At 37.4% G+C, this 16,969-nt stretch overlaps 1 protein-coding gene across 1 annotated transcript in view; it reads left to right on the top strand.

Annotated features, from left to right (window-relative positions):
- Positions 1-16,180, top strand: part of LOC143232617 (histone H3-like) — a 191,155-nt gene extending 174,975 nt beyond the window's left edge. The window contains exon 3 of the mRNA XM_076468250.1: positions 15,928-16,180. Coding sequence (XP_076324365.1) covers positions 15,928-16,180 — 253 coding nt within the window. The remainder of the gene's footprint in view (positions 1-15,927) is intronic.
- The last annotated feature ends 789 nt before the right edge of the window (positions 16,181-16,969 follow it).

The following is a 16,969-nucleotide window of genomic DNA, read 5'->3' as shown; positions in this document are numbered from 1 at the left end:
AGAGAAAGCTGACTACGACGAATCCACCTTTAGCGACCTAAATTCAGTAGAATTTGACACAACAAACATCATGTCAACAACTTCATAAATATAAACGAAGCTTCATTCTCACCACAATTCCCCTAACGAGACACTGGAAACATACCAAATTCAAAACATTATTTTGAAAAAAAGCTCTACTCTCCTATTACAACACCTCACCAACAATAAAATATTACCCCGACACTTGGGAAAAAAAGCCATCATAACCACGATTCCAAAGAAACAAACTAACAGAACCAATCCAGATAATTTCCGTCCTATCAGCCTCTTAAGCTGCCTTGGCAAACTGATGGAGAGGATTATTTCCAACAGTCTTCTTCACCTTTGTGAAATAAATAATATCCTCCCAGAATCCCAAAATGCCTCCAGGAAAAACAGGCAAACAACACATCACCTCACACGACTCACCGAATCTGTCTACAAAGCTTTTAACAACAATCAAGTAACCATTGGAGTATTTCTATACGTTTAAAAAGCTTTTGACAGCGTGTGGCACAATGCCATCAAATACAAACTAACTCATTTAAAAATATACCCTACCATAGTTAAACGGATATCAAACTTTCTGACAGATACAACAGCAAAATTCAATAAAATTATATCTAAATCATTCAATATAACTGCAGGAGTGCCCCAAGGATCAGTCCTTTCTCCACTACTATATATTAATTTCGTCAGTGACATACCTTTCCCCAATTTAACATACACACACAATTCACAATACGCAGACGACATCGCAATCTGGAGCACCTCCAAAAACCCAGTAAAGGCCATGTTTCGCGTGCAAGAATCACTGAACAACGTCTCGACCTGGAGAAACAAGTAGAGAGTAGTTTTAAATCCAACCAAAACACAAGCAATCACCTTCTACAGGAAACTAAAAAGACAAAGAAAACATCTAAAAAAAATAAAATTATCACTTGGAAATACGCCCATTAACATGAGTAAACATCACATTCCTTGGCATCACTTTCGACACAAAACAACATGGATAAAACATGTTAACAACATACACTCAATCAGAAAACCTATTTCACACTTAATGACTAACCAGCAAACACTCGAAATGCTCACCAAATACCATTATCCAAATATACAAGGCTTACATCCGTCCACTTAAAGAGTATGGATGCCAAGTCACATATGTCAAATAACACTCCAGAATATCCAAGTTCAATAAAACAAAATACTAAAATCTGCATTAAGTCTGCCATCATTTACTCCAGTAAATTATATACATCAAATCAGCAACTTACCAACCCTGAGAAATAGACTAACAGAAATATCACACAAATACTATTTAAAAGCAGAACACAGGAACAAACTAACGGCATCACTCTTGAAACTAACTAGTGCACGAACCAAATTTCTCACCATACAACATATTTCAAGAATCACAGATCACACAACAAAGCACTTAAAAGGGCAAAACTCACGAAAATATTACGTATTTTCTCTTTCAGGTCTCGGGCACAGGACTGGTAAAACTTTCGGCGCCAGTCCTGTGAAAGTGGGTTTTTCTCGGGGCGCTCCCGTTTCACCCCCCCCCCCAACAGCAAAAACTTATGCATTGGATCTTTAGATCCCAGCCAAGACAACTTTATTGCCATGCCCTGAATTGGGTCGTTTGTGTGTATGTTCAAGTTTACTCTTACATCTGCCTTTCGGGACGGGATCTGGCTGTTTTCTCCGGTGCTACCTTTCCCTTGTTCATGGATAATATTAAGCATGACCAACTTCACTCCTTCACCCAAAAAGTGTTAAATTATTTAAATAAAAAAAAGCTAAAATCAATAACCTTCCACGAAAGGGGACGAAGAGGAACCACAACGTTCCTGAACACCCCAGTTGGAGAGAGAACTCTTCAGATTTCTCTCTCTCTCTCTCTGTAAACTAAACCCCTGCCACGTTAGTTTGCATATAGTTACTCTTGACAATCACGAATTTTCGTTGCCTGCGAGTGAAAGTGAACGCTACTAACTATCGTTAGTGCAGTTAATTTTGTGAAGGTTCTATACAATCCGAATTTCCTAAGTCCTTTTCAGGGCTACATATTGCCTTTTTGATCCTACTAGACTCTCAATTAAAGCTTTACAGCAGGTGTTATTTTCCCCTACCGAGTCTACCACCAAGCTAAACTTCCACTCTGTGTGTCTCACGGGAAAAACGAACGGCCATGAAGAAGATACCTTGGCCGACCACCCGCTCGCAGGGTCCGTCCCTTACCAACGCCGAGCGCCTGAAACTGCTAGCCCCCGCAAGCTCGGCTCTTTCAACCGATGAAGGCCCGAATACATCAAGCGAATCTCTGTCCACCCTCACTGCGACTTCAACTAATTCGGTGAAAACCAGCAAGTGCCCCGAACGATGTCCTATGGTTAACTCAAAAGCTACCAACTCTTCCTCTAACTCCACTACTACTAAAATGTCTTCTGCAATTATTGTAGACGGTATCCCCGCGACTGTCAGACAACCACAAATAGCAGCTGAATTTCGACGACAATTCCCAAGCGTCAAGTTCTACAACGTTCGCCGATTACCCCGTTGTGGAATCGTTAAAGAGCTAATATCCCCAAAGGACTACGCCAATTTTCTCAAAGCATGGCCAACGAATGCCTTCGGTGGTATTCCCTTAACTCAACGAGTACCTTCAGACTTCCCCAAGAAAACCATTCGTCATCCGAGGTATGCCTCTCGATACCGCGGACCAAGAAATTGACGAGGAACTAAGACGACGAGAAGTTTAATTTACTAACTTCTCTAGAATTAGATCAGCAAAAACGCAGCAAGTCACGCCTCTTATCAAAATCAATGTCACTGACATCACCAGGCCACCTCCTTCCTGAAAAACGGAATCATTCTTTGGTTCCGTTGTTTTCGAGTCGAGGAGCCTAACTTACCAGAGAATAACACACTACAGTGTTTCAACTGTCAGCGTTTTGGACATACGAAAACGCTTGCACCGCCAAAACACGCTACGTTCGTTGTTGAGGCCATCATACCGTCAGCAACTGCCCGAAAGATAGGAACGATACCACGTGTAGTAACTGTGGAGGTGAACACGCGACATGTTTTGGAGGCTACCCCAAATACCAGTTTGTTGCCGCGATCAAGGGAAATTTCTGAAAGACTCCACGTGTTCAAACCGCACCAGTACCTATCGGCAAATTCCCAACTCCACCTCAACAAACCTCATTTGTTAATCAACCATCTACAAGCAAACAACAACCCCGCAGTTATGCTGACACAGTGAAACATACCACGATACAGTGAACAAGCGCCAACTAAAGTAAAACCTGCCCCTCGGTCAGTCATTAAGCCTTCCCGAGTCATCGCGTTCATCGTTACTGTTCTGGTTGCAGCTGCTAACGAAATTCTAGACCGAATCAGTTCCTCATGACAGCATGTAAAGCAGCTTAAACCCATTTGAAGATGCGAGGTATATCACCCTATATCCTCGATTAATACATATATTACGGAGTCTCTGAAGCCTCCGAATAGGTAAGCCCAAACATTTCTTCACCTTCTTACACTTTAATATTCAATGTGGACTTAACTACAAAAAATACGAACTTTTCGATTGAACTAATAATATAGATGTCTTTATTATTAAAATTAATGAAACCTTACTCACAAACAACAACTATTTCAGACTCCCCCATTATAAAGGTTATTTTTAAACCTGAAACCACTCTAACCAGAGGTATTGCACTTTTACACAAACAGAACTTAAACATCACCGTGACTGACCACAACATACCAACTTCCCATGAACATATACTTTGTAACATCAAATCACCATCACTACCCGACATAACCCTTTTAGCCATATACATATCCCCCCAGTTCGCCGCTGACAGTGCATGAATATATCGGTGGAGATCATAACCCTTTATCTTTCCAATTAAATAACCCCAATGGGAATAATTCCACCAGAACTACACTCACTAAAGCACCAAACAACTCTTTTAACTTTTCTAAGACTAATTGACTGTCCTTTAATCGTACCTTATACACTCCTCCCTGAATACTTAAAATTTGCAAACACCAAAGACGATAGAGAACGTTACGACCAAGAAATTTCCACTTCCATATCAAAAACCATGCAGCAAGTAGTCCCAACCAAACCTTCACAAAACACACCGAAACACCTGGAAACTCACCCCTGAAATCCATTCTCTGATTACAAGAAAACTCCGCCGCGAATACATCGTTATACGAAACCCACTACTTAAACCACAAATTAACAAAGCCAAAAATAACTTAAAAACCTCATAATAATACAACAAAAAGAAAACTGGAACAACTGTTGTTATAAGATTGATAACCTCAAACCTAACCCAGCCTCCTTTTGGAAAAGTTTAAAATATATGTCGCTAGAATTCTGACACCGGAACAATCACATACGATAACACTACCGCTGATGATGACAAAGAAAAAACTGACCTATTCGACAAATACTTCCAGCATACCTTCTGCACACCACTACACAAACTTTAACAAGTATCACGAGACTAAAGTAAACTACCATCACAGACAATAACGAACTTTTTTCAGTCAATTTTCCAGTCGACCTCACTCACATCCATATGACCAAACACATAACCCCAATATTTACACCGGAGATCAAGCTATATATAGGAAAACTTAATAAAACACCTGGGGAAGACTGCATACCAAATATCATTCTTAAAAATGCTTCCAACGAACTCCTTTCACACCTTACTAATCTGTTTAACCTCTCCTTTTACTCAGGTTATCTACGTAATGCATGGAAATCTGCCATTATTACACTAATCCCCAAGAATGGATCCCTCTCACACCACCCTAGCGGTTTTAGGTCAATTAGTTTATTAAATTGTATAGGCAAACTAATAGAAAAAATCATCACTACCAGATTGCTCTGGAAATTAGAAAACGAAAACATTTTATGTAATATTCAAAATGCAGGTCGCAAAAAACTGCAGATCACCTTGTATGGCTTGTAGAAACAAGCTTTACAGGGTTCAATAAACTCCAAGCCACAGTCGCGCTATTATTAGACGTACAAAAAGCTTCCGATACAGTCTGGTACAATAGCTTAGGATACAAACTGTAAAAGTTAAAAAAAACCCACTCTTCTTAGATGGATTTCACATTTTCTAGAAAACCGAACAGCTAGAGTTAGGATAAACTCAAATCTTTCTCAGTCATTCATCATAAACGCAGGTGTCTCACAGGGATCAGTTCTTAGCCCCCCTACTATACTCAATCTTTGTTAACGACTTACCGCAGCCGACCACGTAATCCACCTATGCTTCACAATATGCCGACGACATTGCCTTATGGTCCACTTCATGGGACCTCCACTAGTGGCTAAGAAAATACAAAAAGCTTTAGATAAAATTATTCACTGGTGCAATAAATGGAAAGTCACACTCAATCCCTATAAATCCCAGGCTATAATCCCCCACCGTAGGCTTAACAAGAGATTAAAACGAGTAAAGCTTGCAAAACTGTATCTTTATAACACCCCTATCTCTTTCTCTAACATCGCTAAATTCCTTGGTATTACAGTCAACACAAAACTTACTTGGAATTCCCATTTGAAAAACATTAGGAAGAAAGTGCTAACTAGGATCTCTGCAAAATCTGTCATTACACCCATGGTTGTAGATCTCAAACAATTTTATATATTTACAAAACATTCATTAGACCTCTAATAGAATATGGAGCCATGGTAATATGAAACATTAAGAAGAAACAATTACTACTATTACAGAGACTCCAAAATCGAGTTATACGACTGGCACACCACCTGCTACACTACACACCAGTTTAATATGTGCTACCAAATACTATAAAAAATCCACTCATCCTAACGTACTCACTTCGGACTTCAAAAATATAGCAGCTACTCCCAAATCCTGGTGTAAATATTTATCTCCATACAATTTTATCCTCAATCAGTCTGACACAACGTAACTCTTGTTTCTCTTTGTTACTAACATATCTTGCTGTTTGTTTAGTCTCGTTTCAGGTCCAATACACCTTCGAAGGTCAGCACATCTCAAGGGAACTAGGCGGGCTTCATTCGGTCCCGTATAGTGAAAGTTAGTGTTTTCGGTGTACTCCCGTTTCCCCCACTCCTAAATCTTAGGCATTAGATCTATACATCCCTACTAGGGCACTTTGATCCATCAATCCATGCCCGGCCGTGAAATGGGGTGCACCACTCAATAACCGGTCTTTAGTGTTTACGGATACTTTGACTAGTGGAGTTTTTATTGTTTTGTTTTAAAAGAGATAATTAGTTCTGATTTAAAATTGTCGTAACCTTGTGTTTTCAGTTCTTTGGTGATCTCGTTATCTTCGATGTCGAAATCGACACCTCTGATAACAATAGTAAACTGTGGAGTGTTGTGTTTTGATGTGTTGATCGTGGCTTTAACTCTAAAAGCATCCTTGGGCCAGTGGGCCAAAATCTGTGCGAATTCTTGTTGTTCGGTGCATTTTATCATTACTCTTCCGTTGGGAAGTCGTTTTATCTCCTTCAACTGAATATCATGCGATTGTGTTTTTGAGACAGTGGTGGTGTTTTTAAATTCGTGTTTCTTAGACCTATTGCTGTTAGAATTAGTATTGTTATTATAGTTATTATTACTAGAGTTAGTGGCGTCATTATTACTAGAATTGCTAGCGTTAGTAGCAATAGGATTAGTGGCGTTGTTAGAATTAAAGTTATTTAAATCATTTGAAACTATACTTACCTTGGCCTTTTTCTTCTTTCGCCTCCTTTTATCTATGGTTAATTTCCTTCTTTTGATACCTGCTTGGTTGTTTCCTCTGAACCCGAGTTATAACTCTCTGATCAGTCTGTAGATGTGCTCGAAGTTTCCGAGGCTGGTCCCTCAATTATCTCGTTGAGCATTTCGATGATTTCTTCGCTGGTCAGGGCACTACCATTGGGTCGTGTAACGATCTTCCTCCTTTTGTTGTTGATAGTTTTACTAGTCCTGACAAGGACTAAAGGTCAACTTATTAAGTAAAACCCAAGTTAATACACAAAACCAAAATATTCTTGGTCTCTATAATACATCTCTCGCAGTTCCCGACTGCACATCCGCTTTGCTCGACGTCGACCGTGAAAATAGTATCATACTTCGATCACTTACTTTTGATACACTGTGATTTACAATCCAAAGTTATTTCAGCAACTATACACTGGTGCAAACTGGGATTGAGAATCACAAGTTGTCGTCCAATGGCGTTCCAACTCTGCATCCTGTCCAATGGTTGGGAGAGCACGCTATTAGCGACTAATGAGAAGCTCTCTGACGGTAATACTATGTGCGAACGACTCAGCTGACCTAAATAAGTTTCTTGAGGGGTGGCCAGAAGAAGCGTTTAAACCATGTGAGATTATTATACACCTACCTAGATATATACCACTGCCAAAATCTGTTGTCATTCGTCAAGTCTAATTCTCAATCATCACTGACGACATAAAATATTAATTAGACAAAAAAAAATATTCCACACACGCAGAAACCAAGAAACCTTATCAGAGTTGACACTGAACACACAACATTTCAAACTTAATCAATAATGGAATTATACCTTGGTATCAAAAATATCAAATAGAGCAAACAAACACTCCAGCAATTATAGTAACGCAATGCTACAATTGTCAGAGATGTGGACATGTTTTAACAGCATGTAAAGCATCACCGAGGTGTGGCGGATGTGGTGGGAACATAACATATCACAGTGCAAAAAAGAAGAAAAACCGAAATGTTGTAATTGTGACAAGAACATACTGCAAACAATGAAGGTTACGAAACATATAAACAAATAATTTACCAAATAAAAAATACACCATTAATAGATAACTAAGCAACAGCAAACAAAACCAACTCTGAAACAAGAGAAAATAACATATGCACAAACACTTAAAAAAGCTATCTTACAAATACCAAAACTAAACACACAGTAAAAAACCAACATAAGAGATAAACAACAGCACTGAGATAAAACATAACAATACCCATATTCCAAAACCACAACAAAACGATAACACTACCAAAGAAATAAACCCAAATAACAAAATAAACTTATTTATAAATATAAGTTACAAAGCCAACACAAACAATAAATTGCTTTGAACTATTTATAACCATAGGGAAAAACACATGATACCTTACATCCTACAATTATTAACAGCGGTTATTCACCTATATGGTGTGTCTTCGATCTCACCCCCTACCCATAAAAATACTATACATAGAAAAGAAAAATGTGATTACAAAAAAAGCAAATTGGAAAGAATACCAAAAACAATTAACCATTGACTCCCAAACAAAAATATAGCAGCTAAAAATAAAATAGATATTGATAACTACTGTCAAATAATCATGAAATGCCTACAAACTGCAGCAAATCAGACAATACCAAAACAACAACATAAAACCAAAAATAACACATAAGAACACATAAACAACTGTTAACACTAATCAAGCACAGACGACAATTAAGAAAAGAATACACGGAGACAAGAGACAGCGATTTGAAATCACAAATAAAGAGAATAAGAAACCATATCAGAGAAGAAGTTAAATTGTTAAAACAAGAAAGAGCACAATAATAACACAGCATATAAATATAAAGTAAAAATCCAATATATTCAAACAACTTGAAAACACGTTTAAAACAAACAAAAACCCATAGATGAAAACATAATACTATAATAAAGTAAATAACTTTATAATAAACAACAGTGAATTATTCAAAACACTCTTCCCAGTAGACTTAAATAATTATCAAACCAACAACACAAACGACTACACAAACACAATGCTTACATACACAATTTCAGCACAAGAACTCATAGAAGCAATAACAAACACCAAAAATAAATCACCAGGAGAAGACGGTATACTAGACATTTAAAAAAAAAAAAGCACTCCGACATTATTTGAACATCTTACAGAAATTTTAGTCTATCATCATATTCTGGTTATATCCCGGTTTCTTGGAAGCATGCAAATGTATTAATGTTCCATAATGAAGGAAAGCCAGCCAATAACCCATATAGCTCCCGACCAATTAGCCCGACCAACTGTGTTGGCAAAATTCTTGAGAGAATAATCAGTAACAGACTCTCCGCATTCCTGGAGACAACATCAAAATTACCAGAAAAACAAAATGGTTTCAGAAAATTGAGACAAACAACAGACCACTTAATTAGATTAACAGAAACAACTGTAGATAGTTTTAATAAAAGGGAATGCACTGTCGCTTGCTTTCTCGATATTGAGATGGCGTTCGACGCTGTATGGAATAATGGTCTTCGGTTTTGAATGCAAGAAATGGGACAACCGCGGGAAAATATTCACTGGCTGTCAAACTTCATGGAAAACAGATCATGTAGAACAAATGTTGACGGGACCTTCTCTGAGAGTTTCACTCCAGAAGGTTGTGTCTCTCAAGGAGGGGTAGTTAGCCCTATCCTATTAATCATGTACGTGAATAATATGCATCTAAAAGATCCAAATAATGGATACTCACAGTTCACAGATGATGTAGCAGTCCTGAAAAATGCACCAACACCAGAAATAGCAGCCACAAACATACAACCACAATTAAATAGAATGATAAAATATTGCCAAATATATAGAGTCAAAATAAATACAACTAAAACACAACCAACAGTATTCACTGAGTTAACTAAACATTAAAAAGTATAACCACAGATCTATATGAATGTAGAACTACTGCAGCCTGCTACATCAGCAAAATTCGTAGGACTTACATTTGACTCAAAACTTACATGGGTAAACCACATAAATAATATAAGAACAAAAAATTGGCGAAGAACAAATCATGCTAGGAGTCTAACTGGCAAAAATAGTGAAGCTACGGCAGACAATATTATGAAAATATATAAAACACATACACATAGTCATTGACTATGCAGCCCCCTGCATGGATAAATGTAAGCAGAAAACACAACTGCAAACCAAACTACAATCATTACAAAATACATTAATTACAACAGAATATGGAGTACCCAAAGCACTTCCTTAAAGTTCATGAACAAATACTCTGATACATAAACAATACCAGATAGAATTCTCCACAGTACAATAAAATATTTCGACAAAAATTGGAGAAAAAATTATCTGTTATGCGAACTAAACAGGAATTGATTATATGATGGAGTCCTAAACACCTCTACCTGATAAACTTATACATAAAATCATTAAGTTAAAATTAACTATTAAAAACAAAACAATGAAAATCAATAAAGAAATAATAAATAATAATAGAAAACCAATAAAAATAATAATAATATATATATATATATATATACTAGAGCTAAAATAAATCAGGCCACCTATGTTCTAGGCTTAGAAAATCCGAAAGAACAATATACATGTACATTGCCCTTAAAAGGGCATGAGTTATGCTTATCACTCTGGCCCTCATGTGTTTACTTCATATACACTAATAAGTCCGCTCTAACAATGAAAGAAAGAAGGAAATGGTCTGGAGTACCTGACTCTCCTGGGTATACAAATCTATATATATCCAAACACCAAGAGAGAGGAAGAGAGCAAACGATAGGATGTGACTTGACGAGAGTGAGATCGAAGAGAGACGTGTTTTTTTCGTGATTCTAAAACGAAAGATTGAAAAGTAGGTTCCCTTGACCATTATAATATAAAAGTCTTTTACTTCTCCAGACGGGCGAACAACTAAACATGTAAAAGAAAGAAGAATAAAGCTACATCGGCAGACACCTGAATAAATTTCTCACGATAGAGCAGGAAACCGCGATAAATCCACCCATGGCGGCTACAACCAGCCAAATACACGCGATGCCACGCGATAAAGTTACCGAAAATGTTCAAACCATCAGTACAACACGGAAAACAAGTAAGTCAAGTTTTGTTGGTGGACAAATAATAAACAAAGAAACAAGTTCCCCTTTGCTAACGCTATGTACAATAGCAAAGAAAGAATTAAATACAGTGGATAAAGCTAATAATAATAATGTAAGAAAAAGTCGTAAAGTCTAAAGAAAAATTATAAAACTTACAAATTCAACCTATCTATACCTACTTGGACGAAAGAGCACAAAGATATATCTATGATATAAAGTACCAGATACTGTTGAACGCGTTGAAGCTAAAACAGAAATTCCTGGATAATTCTTTGCACACAACGAGTAATAGAAGCACTTCACGTTTAATTTACAGTTTAGTACAAAGCTAAACATCAGGCTATCTGTGATGTGCCCACCACAAGTATCGAAACATGGTTTCTCACAGTATATGTCTTTACACATACCGATGTGCCACTGGAGGTACAATGCTTCACAAAGAAACGTCATTTTTATCTGTTTAATTTTGTCTTATGGTTTACAAGTAATCTTTCAGCGACTTACATTGACTAATTTATGATTCATATATATTATAACAATAGTAATTTGTAATTAAAATCTGTAATAGCTTGTTCTGTGTGGATTAAAACTATTGTATGTTACTTTATTATACTAATAAAAGCCACTTTCATTATAACGTTAAAAAAACGAAGTAGTATACGAACAAAGTATCGATGTCATTCACGTTATTTTATCATGACAGTAACACTTGGGAATAAAGAAGTGTTACATTTAGCAAGTACGTTGACGCAGTAAAGGTAGATCTCAAAAAAACAAATGAATGTACAAATGAACTGTTATATTTTGCTCTAAACATGACGCTTCAAGCTTAAAAGCACTTTGTACCATGTGGAATTTTCTGTCTACTGCAAATGTGGGTAAAAAATTGACTCTATAGTAAAGTATTCATTAATACAGGTCACTCAAAGACAGACAAACTTAACAATACTGCAATTTCAAGTTTTGTTGTTATTAGTGGAACGAAAACCAACTGGCCCATTTCTCTTTATCTTCCATTTCTATCCAGTTTTTTAAATATCAGGTCACGTCGCTATTCGAGGGAACAAAATCGCAGTTTAATTTGTCTGCTCTGGTGCTATGACTGCCGTGTCTGTTCCATATATAGACAATGGTCCTGTATTCAAGGTTCGGCTCTGCGCCATTTGACAGTCGACTTGGAGTAAGCGACGTGATAACAAGCTTTTCCAGATCAGACCTTCTATTGCTTCTTCGCCGTCTTGTTTTCCTAAGAATTCTGGCGAGGTTACACATCGGTTGCATTTTTTTTAACTCGTCGTTTTTTTATCTGCGACAAATACATGAATGTGAAGCCTTTGTGACACTCATGCCACAACAGCCACGTTTTACTGTCTTGTCGTCGTTACGACCGTGATTGACGGCACCCTTTTAAACATGTTTTTCCATAAATTTATTTTGACACTGTTTTGTGTCATTGGTGATGATGACACTATCCTCCTAATTTACGCTTTAAAATTTTAATTTTCATTGGCCTTTTGAATAACTAACCCAAATTTTGACCATTGTTTTATTTTAACTTGATATATTTTACTTGTTGTATTAGTTTTACTTTTATTTTGTGCAAAATAAGTCAGTATGTTCACACTCTGAAACACTGAAATCTCCTTTTACTGATGGAGATTTGTTAAGACGACCTTGGACAGGATTCAGGGAGGTTGACTGGTCTCTCCCACTAAAAAAAATGGCATAGTCCCAAACAAAAGGGTTCTCTCCCATTTCTTCTTCATTTAAATACAAATACCAGGTACTTGGTGAAAGTTCTTGAGTTGCAGGAACTTCCTGGCCATCAGAAAGCAAGATTGAATGGGGACAAAATTATACTGAAAAGTAAAATCAAAATCTTGTCTCATATGACTTTGGAACTTGTAGTAGAAGAGATGGTGGTTGTGAATATAATCCAAGATTCCTTCTGGCTTTATGGTCTGCCAAGCAATGCAATTTGAAAGTGTGGGATACATAGAAAGGTATTCTAGGCCCTTTTTTAGCTTTTCAGTACCATTTAGCAGGCAAAATTTCACCATAGACAAGGACATCTCGTGGTATTAAAAATATATTAAGAAACTGCATGGATAATATTGTCAGATACTGCTGCCACGCAATGGTCTAATGATGGCTTACAGATGACTGCAGCATAAAATTTAATGACAGAATTAAAACAGGGCCAGATGGCTTGTTCCTGCTTCCACCTGTGCAAGGAGTTCATGTGGCACTGAACATGGCCAATATCTCTTAAAATGAAAATAAAATGATCAGTATCCCGTGGGTTACTGTCAAACTCCACGAAAAGTCGGTACATATTGAAGGGGAGCAGACTGAGAGATTAATAGGAATAAAAGATTGACCAGGTGCATGACACTAAGTATAAGAACCAGTACTGAAGAGAGAAAGGTTTTGATGTAAAAGCACTTCCTCAGAGGGGTTATGTCTGTTAAAGTAATCCAGGATTAAAAAGGGAGACAGCAACTGAGAGCATCAAGGTCTGATTGATTAGAGGTCTTTCCAGGAAATATATGTAGAGAAAAAACAGTAACTGTGTGACCCAAGGAAACAGGAATGGCTACAGTCTCCAAGGGTGTGTCGTGTGACAAAGTACAGGGCAAGCACATACGTCCTGATCGATCAGCAGTGCCGTCCCTCCTCACACTTCACACGACCAGTCATTTCTGTACAAAAAACTGTTGATGGGTGACTATCAGTACGTTTTAGAAGTGTTTTGTGTCAAAAAAGGCAAGAAAAATTGATAGGAATAAATAAGCACGTTGATAAAATCCAAGTTAACATGGAAATTTCGACAGTTTCACTGCATCAAAACGGCCATTTTTATTTAAATGGAGGAGAATTAGGTGGACACCTCTTCTGTTTTTTGATGACATCTCTTCTCTTTACTGAAAGTTGGTCTATCAACCTTCATGGATCCCATCCTGCATTGAGTGGGCAGGTCTCTGTCATTAAAAGAAGATTTCAGTAACTTAGAGCATGATCGAATAATTATTCTACATCTCGGAGATGGAGAAGAAGATGGGTCCAAGAAAATACACAAACCTGGAATTAAAGGAAGTGGATCTGAAGATCTGATGAAAGGATTTTTAGGGACAGGGATGAGTGTTGACTTTGATTCATAAACTGTCTTAATAATGGAGGGAAAACACTTTTCACATGGTTTGAGAATGATTCATTTGAAGACACTCCCATTGTAACAGTGGAATGAAGTGAAACAACACATGTTCGAGATCGAATCATAGACAGTAACTTTCGAGTCTTGAGTCAACCATTGTATATCTTCTTCTTCAATCACCTAGGGCATGAACAAAAGTAAGACCCGTGAAACCACTACAATTAACACAATGAGGATCTATTTCACACTCATGGGCATCGAGATCCTTGACATTTCAATGAGCACATGTCAAGGAATCACGACATGAACTGCTGAAATTGGAAACATCTGAGACAGTTTCGAATATGTGGACATACTTGGTTGCAGGTGGACATAGTGATGTAAATATTAAAATTATTATATTAATCGGTATCATAATTCTATCTTTCAAGTGGAGATGCATCTCATCGCAGAACATAACCGGTGAAATAAGCTAGGATCTCTGACTCGGAGATGTTCTTAAATACCTCTAATAATAATACTTCATGACGAATTCAAAGTAGCTGATGAGTAAGACCAATGGGTATGTCCCCAATTACCCTTAAATGCAAGAGAAGTTCACTGTATTTGCAAGTGGATGTTTTCACCACTATGTCACAAGAACAAAGCCTTTGATTGACTAAGGAGAGCCAGCAAAATGGTCTCTTCTTTCTAAATAAAAAAGGGAGACATTTGCCCAAAAAAATTGCTAAACAATGTGGTCTCAGAAATTGAAGTACATGTGTTCAATAAGTTGAACATTGCTGCTCAGAAATTTTAAGACGTGGTCATTTTCCCAAATTCTAATTTTCAATATTTTTTTTTATAAAATTGAATAGGAGGATCACACTAAAGAAAGAATGTTTGAGTGCCCACTGACCCCACCCACCATGAAGTCCTATGAGTGGATGCACTACACTGCCAAACGGGGACAATGCAGCAATGCCAGAGTTTGTGAGCACTATACCAAAATACCAGCATAAGATAAATTATCTACAACACCAGTTGAGAACATTCAACACTGGTACTTGGTCGATCCTACCTGATTGACCCTGGGAGTGGCACCCAAAGCTGCCTGTCTACAGGAATTGAAAACCAAAGTGGTGCATTAGGGTTGAACTCCTCAACCTTCAACTTGTCACCAAATACAACAAACATCTGTAAGGATGTTTAGACCCTAGAGGAGGTAAACTGGAAGGACGAAACCCTCTCAAGGAGGTTCCCTCGCACATACAGGAATCAACACCAACGGGAGGAAGAAACAGAATCAAAAGAAAAAAGATCGCCCCATCATTAAATAGTGAGGAACTGAAGAAGCAACAAAATGTATGAAATAACCACTGTTATGTTATACGAACTTTCAAATCAGTGTTAACAACATAGAACTCTAAAACCTAATTTAAAAGGTATGGAGAACAATAGAAATATTTTAATTCACAAAGTGTCTTTAACTAATTTCATAAGTTTCATAAGTATTTTCTTGCAAGTTACCTGCACGTAGAAAGATGACCCCACGCAAGGAAGGCGAAACAGGCTAAATCTACCAAAGGTCCTCTTAAATGAGTAACTGATTAAATCATTTTAATTCAAACTCAACTAAACATAAAAGAAACATTTGGGTTAAAATTGTTACATAGTACAGTCTCTAGTAAAAATATAAATAATTGTTGTTGTTTTTGTCCACAAAAGCTATTACACCAAGTAAACTGCAAGAGAATTTACGAGCAGAAAAGTGACAAAAAACAAACCATCGTTACATGACCGGAACTGTAACCCTCCATAAAATCCATCGATACCAGAAGTCAACTGATCTGCTCATTCGAAAATTACCTTTCCAGAGACTGGTGAGAGAAATTGCCCAGGATTTCAAGACTGACCTTAGATTCCAGAGCTCTGCTGTCATGGCTCTAAAGAAGACCAGTAAGGCATACTGTGTGGGTCTCTCTGAAGACACTAACCTGTGTGCCATTCACGCAAAGAGGGTGACCATCAGGCCGAAATACATCCAACTCGCCTGCAGAATTCAAGGAGAACGAGCCTAAATGGGAGAGAGAGGAACAGTACCTTACTCTCGCCAATAAATAAACGACCCTTTTCAGGCCCGCCACATCCTGAACAAATAGTATGCTATTCGCACACTACCACATCACGGCTACTTGTACTATGTTAGTAATTTACATCTTTTCAAGTTGAATTTCCACATGAGAAATGCAAAGAGCTGTAGTTTAGCAGCAGCCGTCTTGTCTCTTACGATAATGTTTGAATCAAGTCTACTCGTGCTTCTATCTCTTTACTTTGTTAACGAACGATTACTTTCCATGCTTTAAATTGTTACACTCTCTCGATGTACATGGAACAGGGTTTTCAAAAATCCTGCCTGTTCTAGTTATGTGTCGGCGTGGAGAGTTTATTTGTTTTGTAATTTCGCACAAAGCTACTCGAGGGCTATCTGTGCTAGCCGTCCCTAATTTAGTAGTGTAAGATTAGAGGAAGGCAGCTAGTCATCACCACCCACCGCCAACTCTTGTGCCACTCTTTTGCCAACGAATAGTGGGATTGACTGTCACATTATACACAGTGGTATGTATTGCATTCTCTTTAATTTATTTGTGTTTTTGATGCTGTCTTAGCAACGCTGGATAGCCATTGTATATTATTTGGCGTTTGTATCTTTTATAGCTTTTAAATATGTTGTCTGTTATGGTTTTGTTATTTTTCGCTGTTACTATTAACATAATTTTTATGCCTATAAACGTTTTTAGAAATATTATTTACATAAGTAACCGTCGTCAATTTCGAATCATAGGCTAATTCTAGGAATCTGACTAATG

Source organism: Tachypleus tridentatus, chromosome 11, assembly GCF_004210375.1.
Source record: "Tachypleus tridentatus isolate NWPU-2018 chromosome 11, ASM421037v1, whole genome shotgun sequence".
In the NCBI taxonomy this organism is placed as follows: Eukaryota; Metazoa; Arthropoda; class Merostomata; order Xiphosura; family Limulidae; genus Tachypleus; species Tachypleus tridentatus.
Note: the sequence above shows the minus strand (reverse complement) of the source record. Positions and strands in the feature narration are given on the sequence as shown.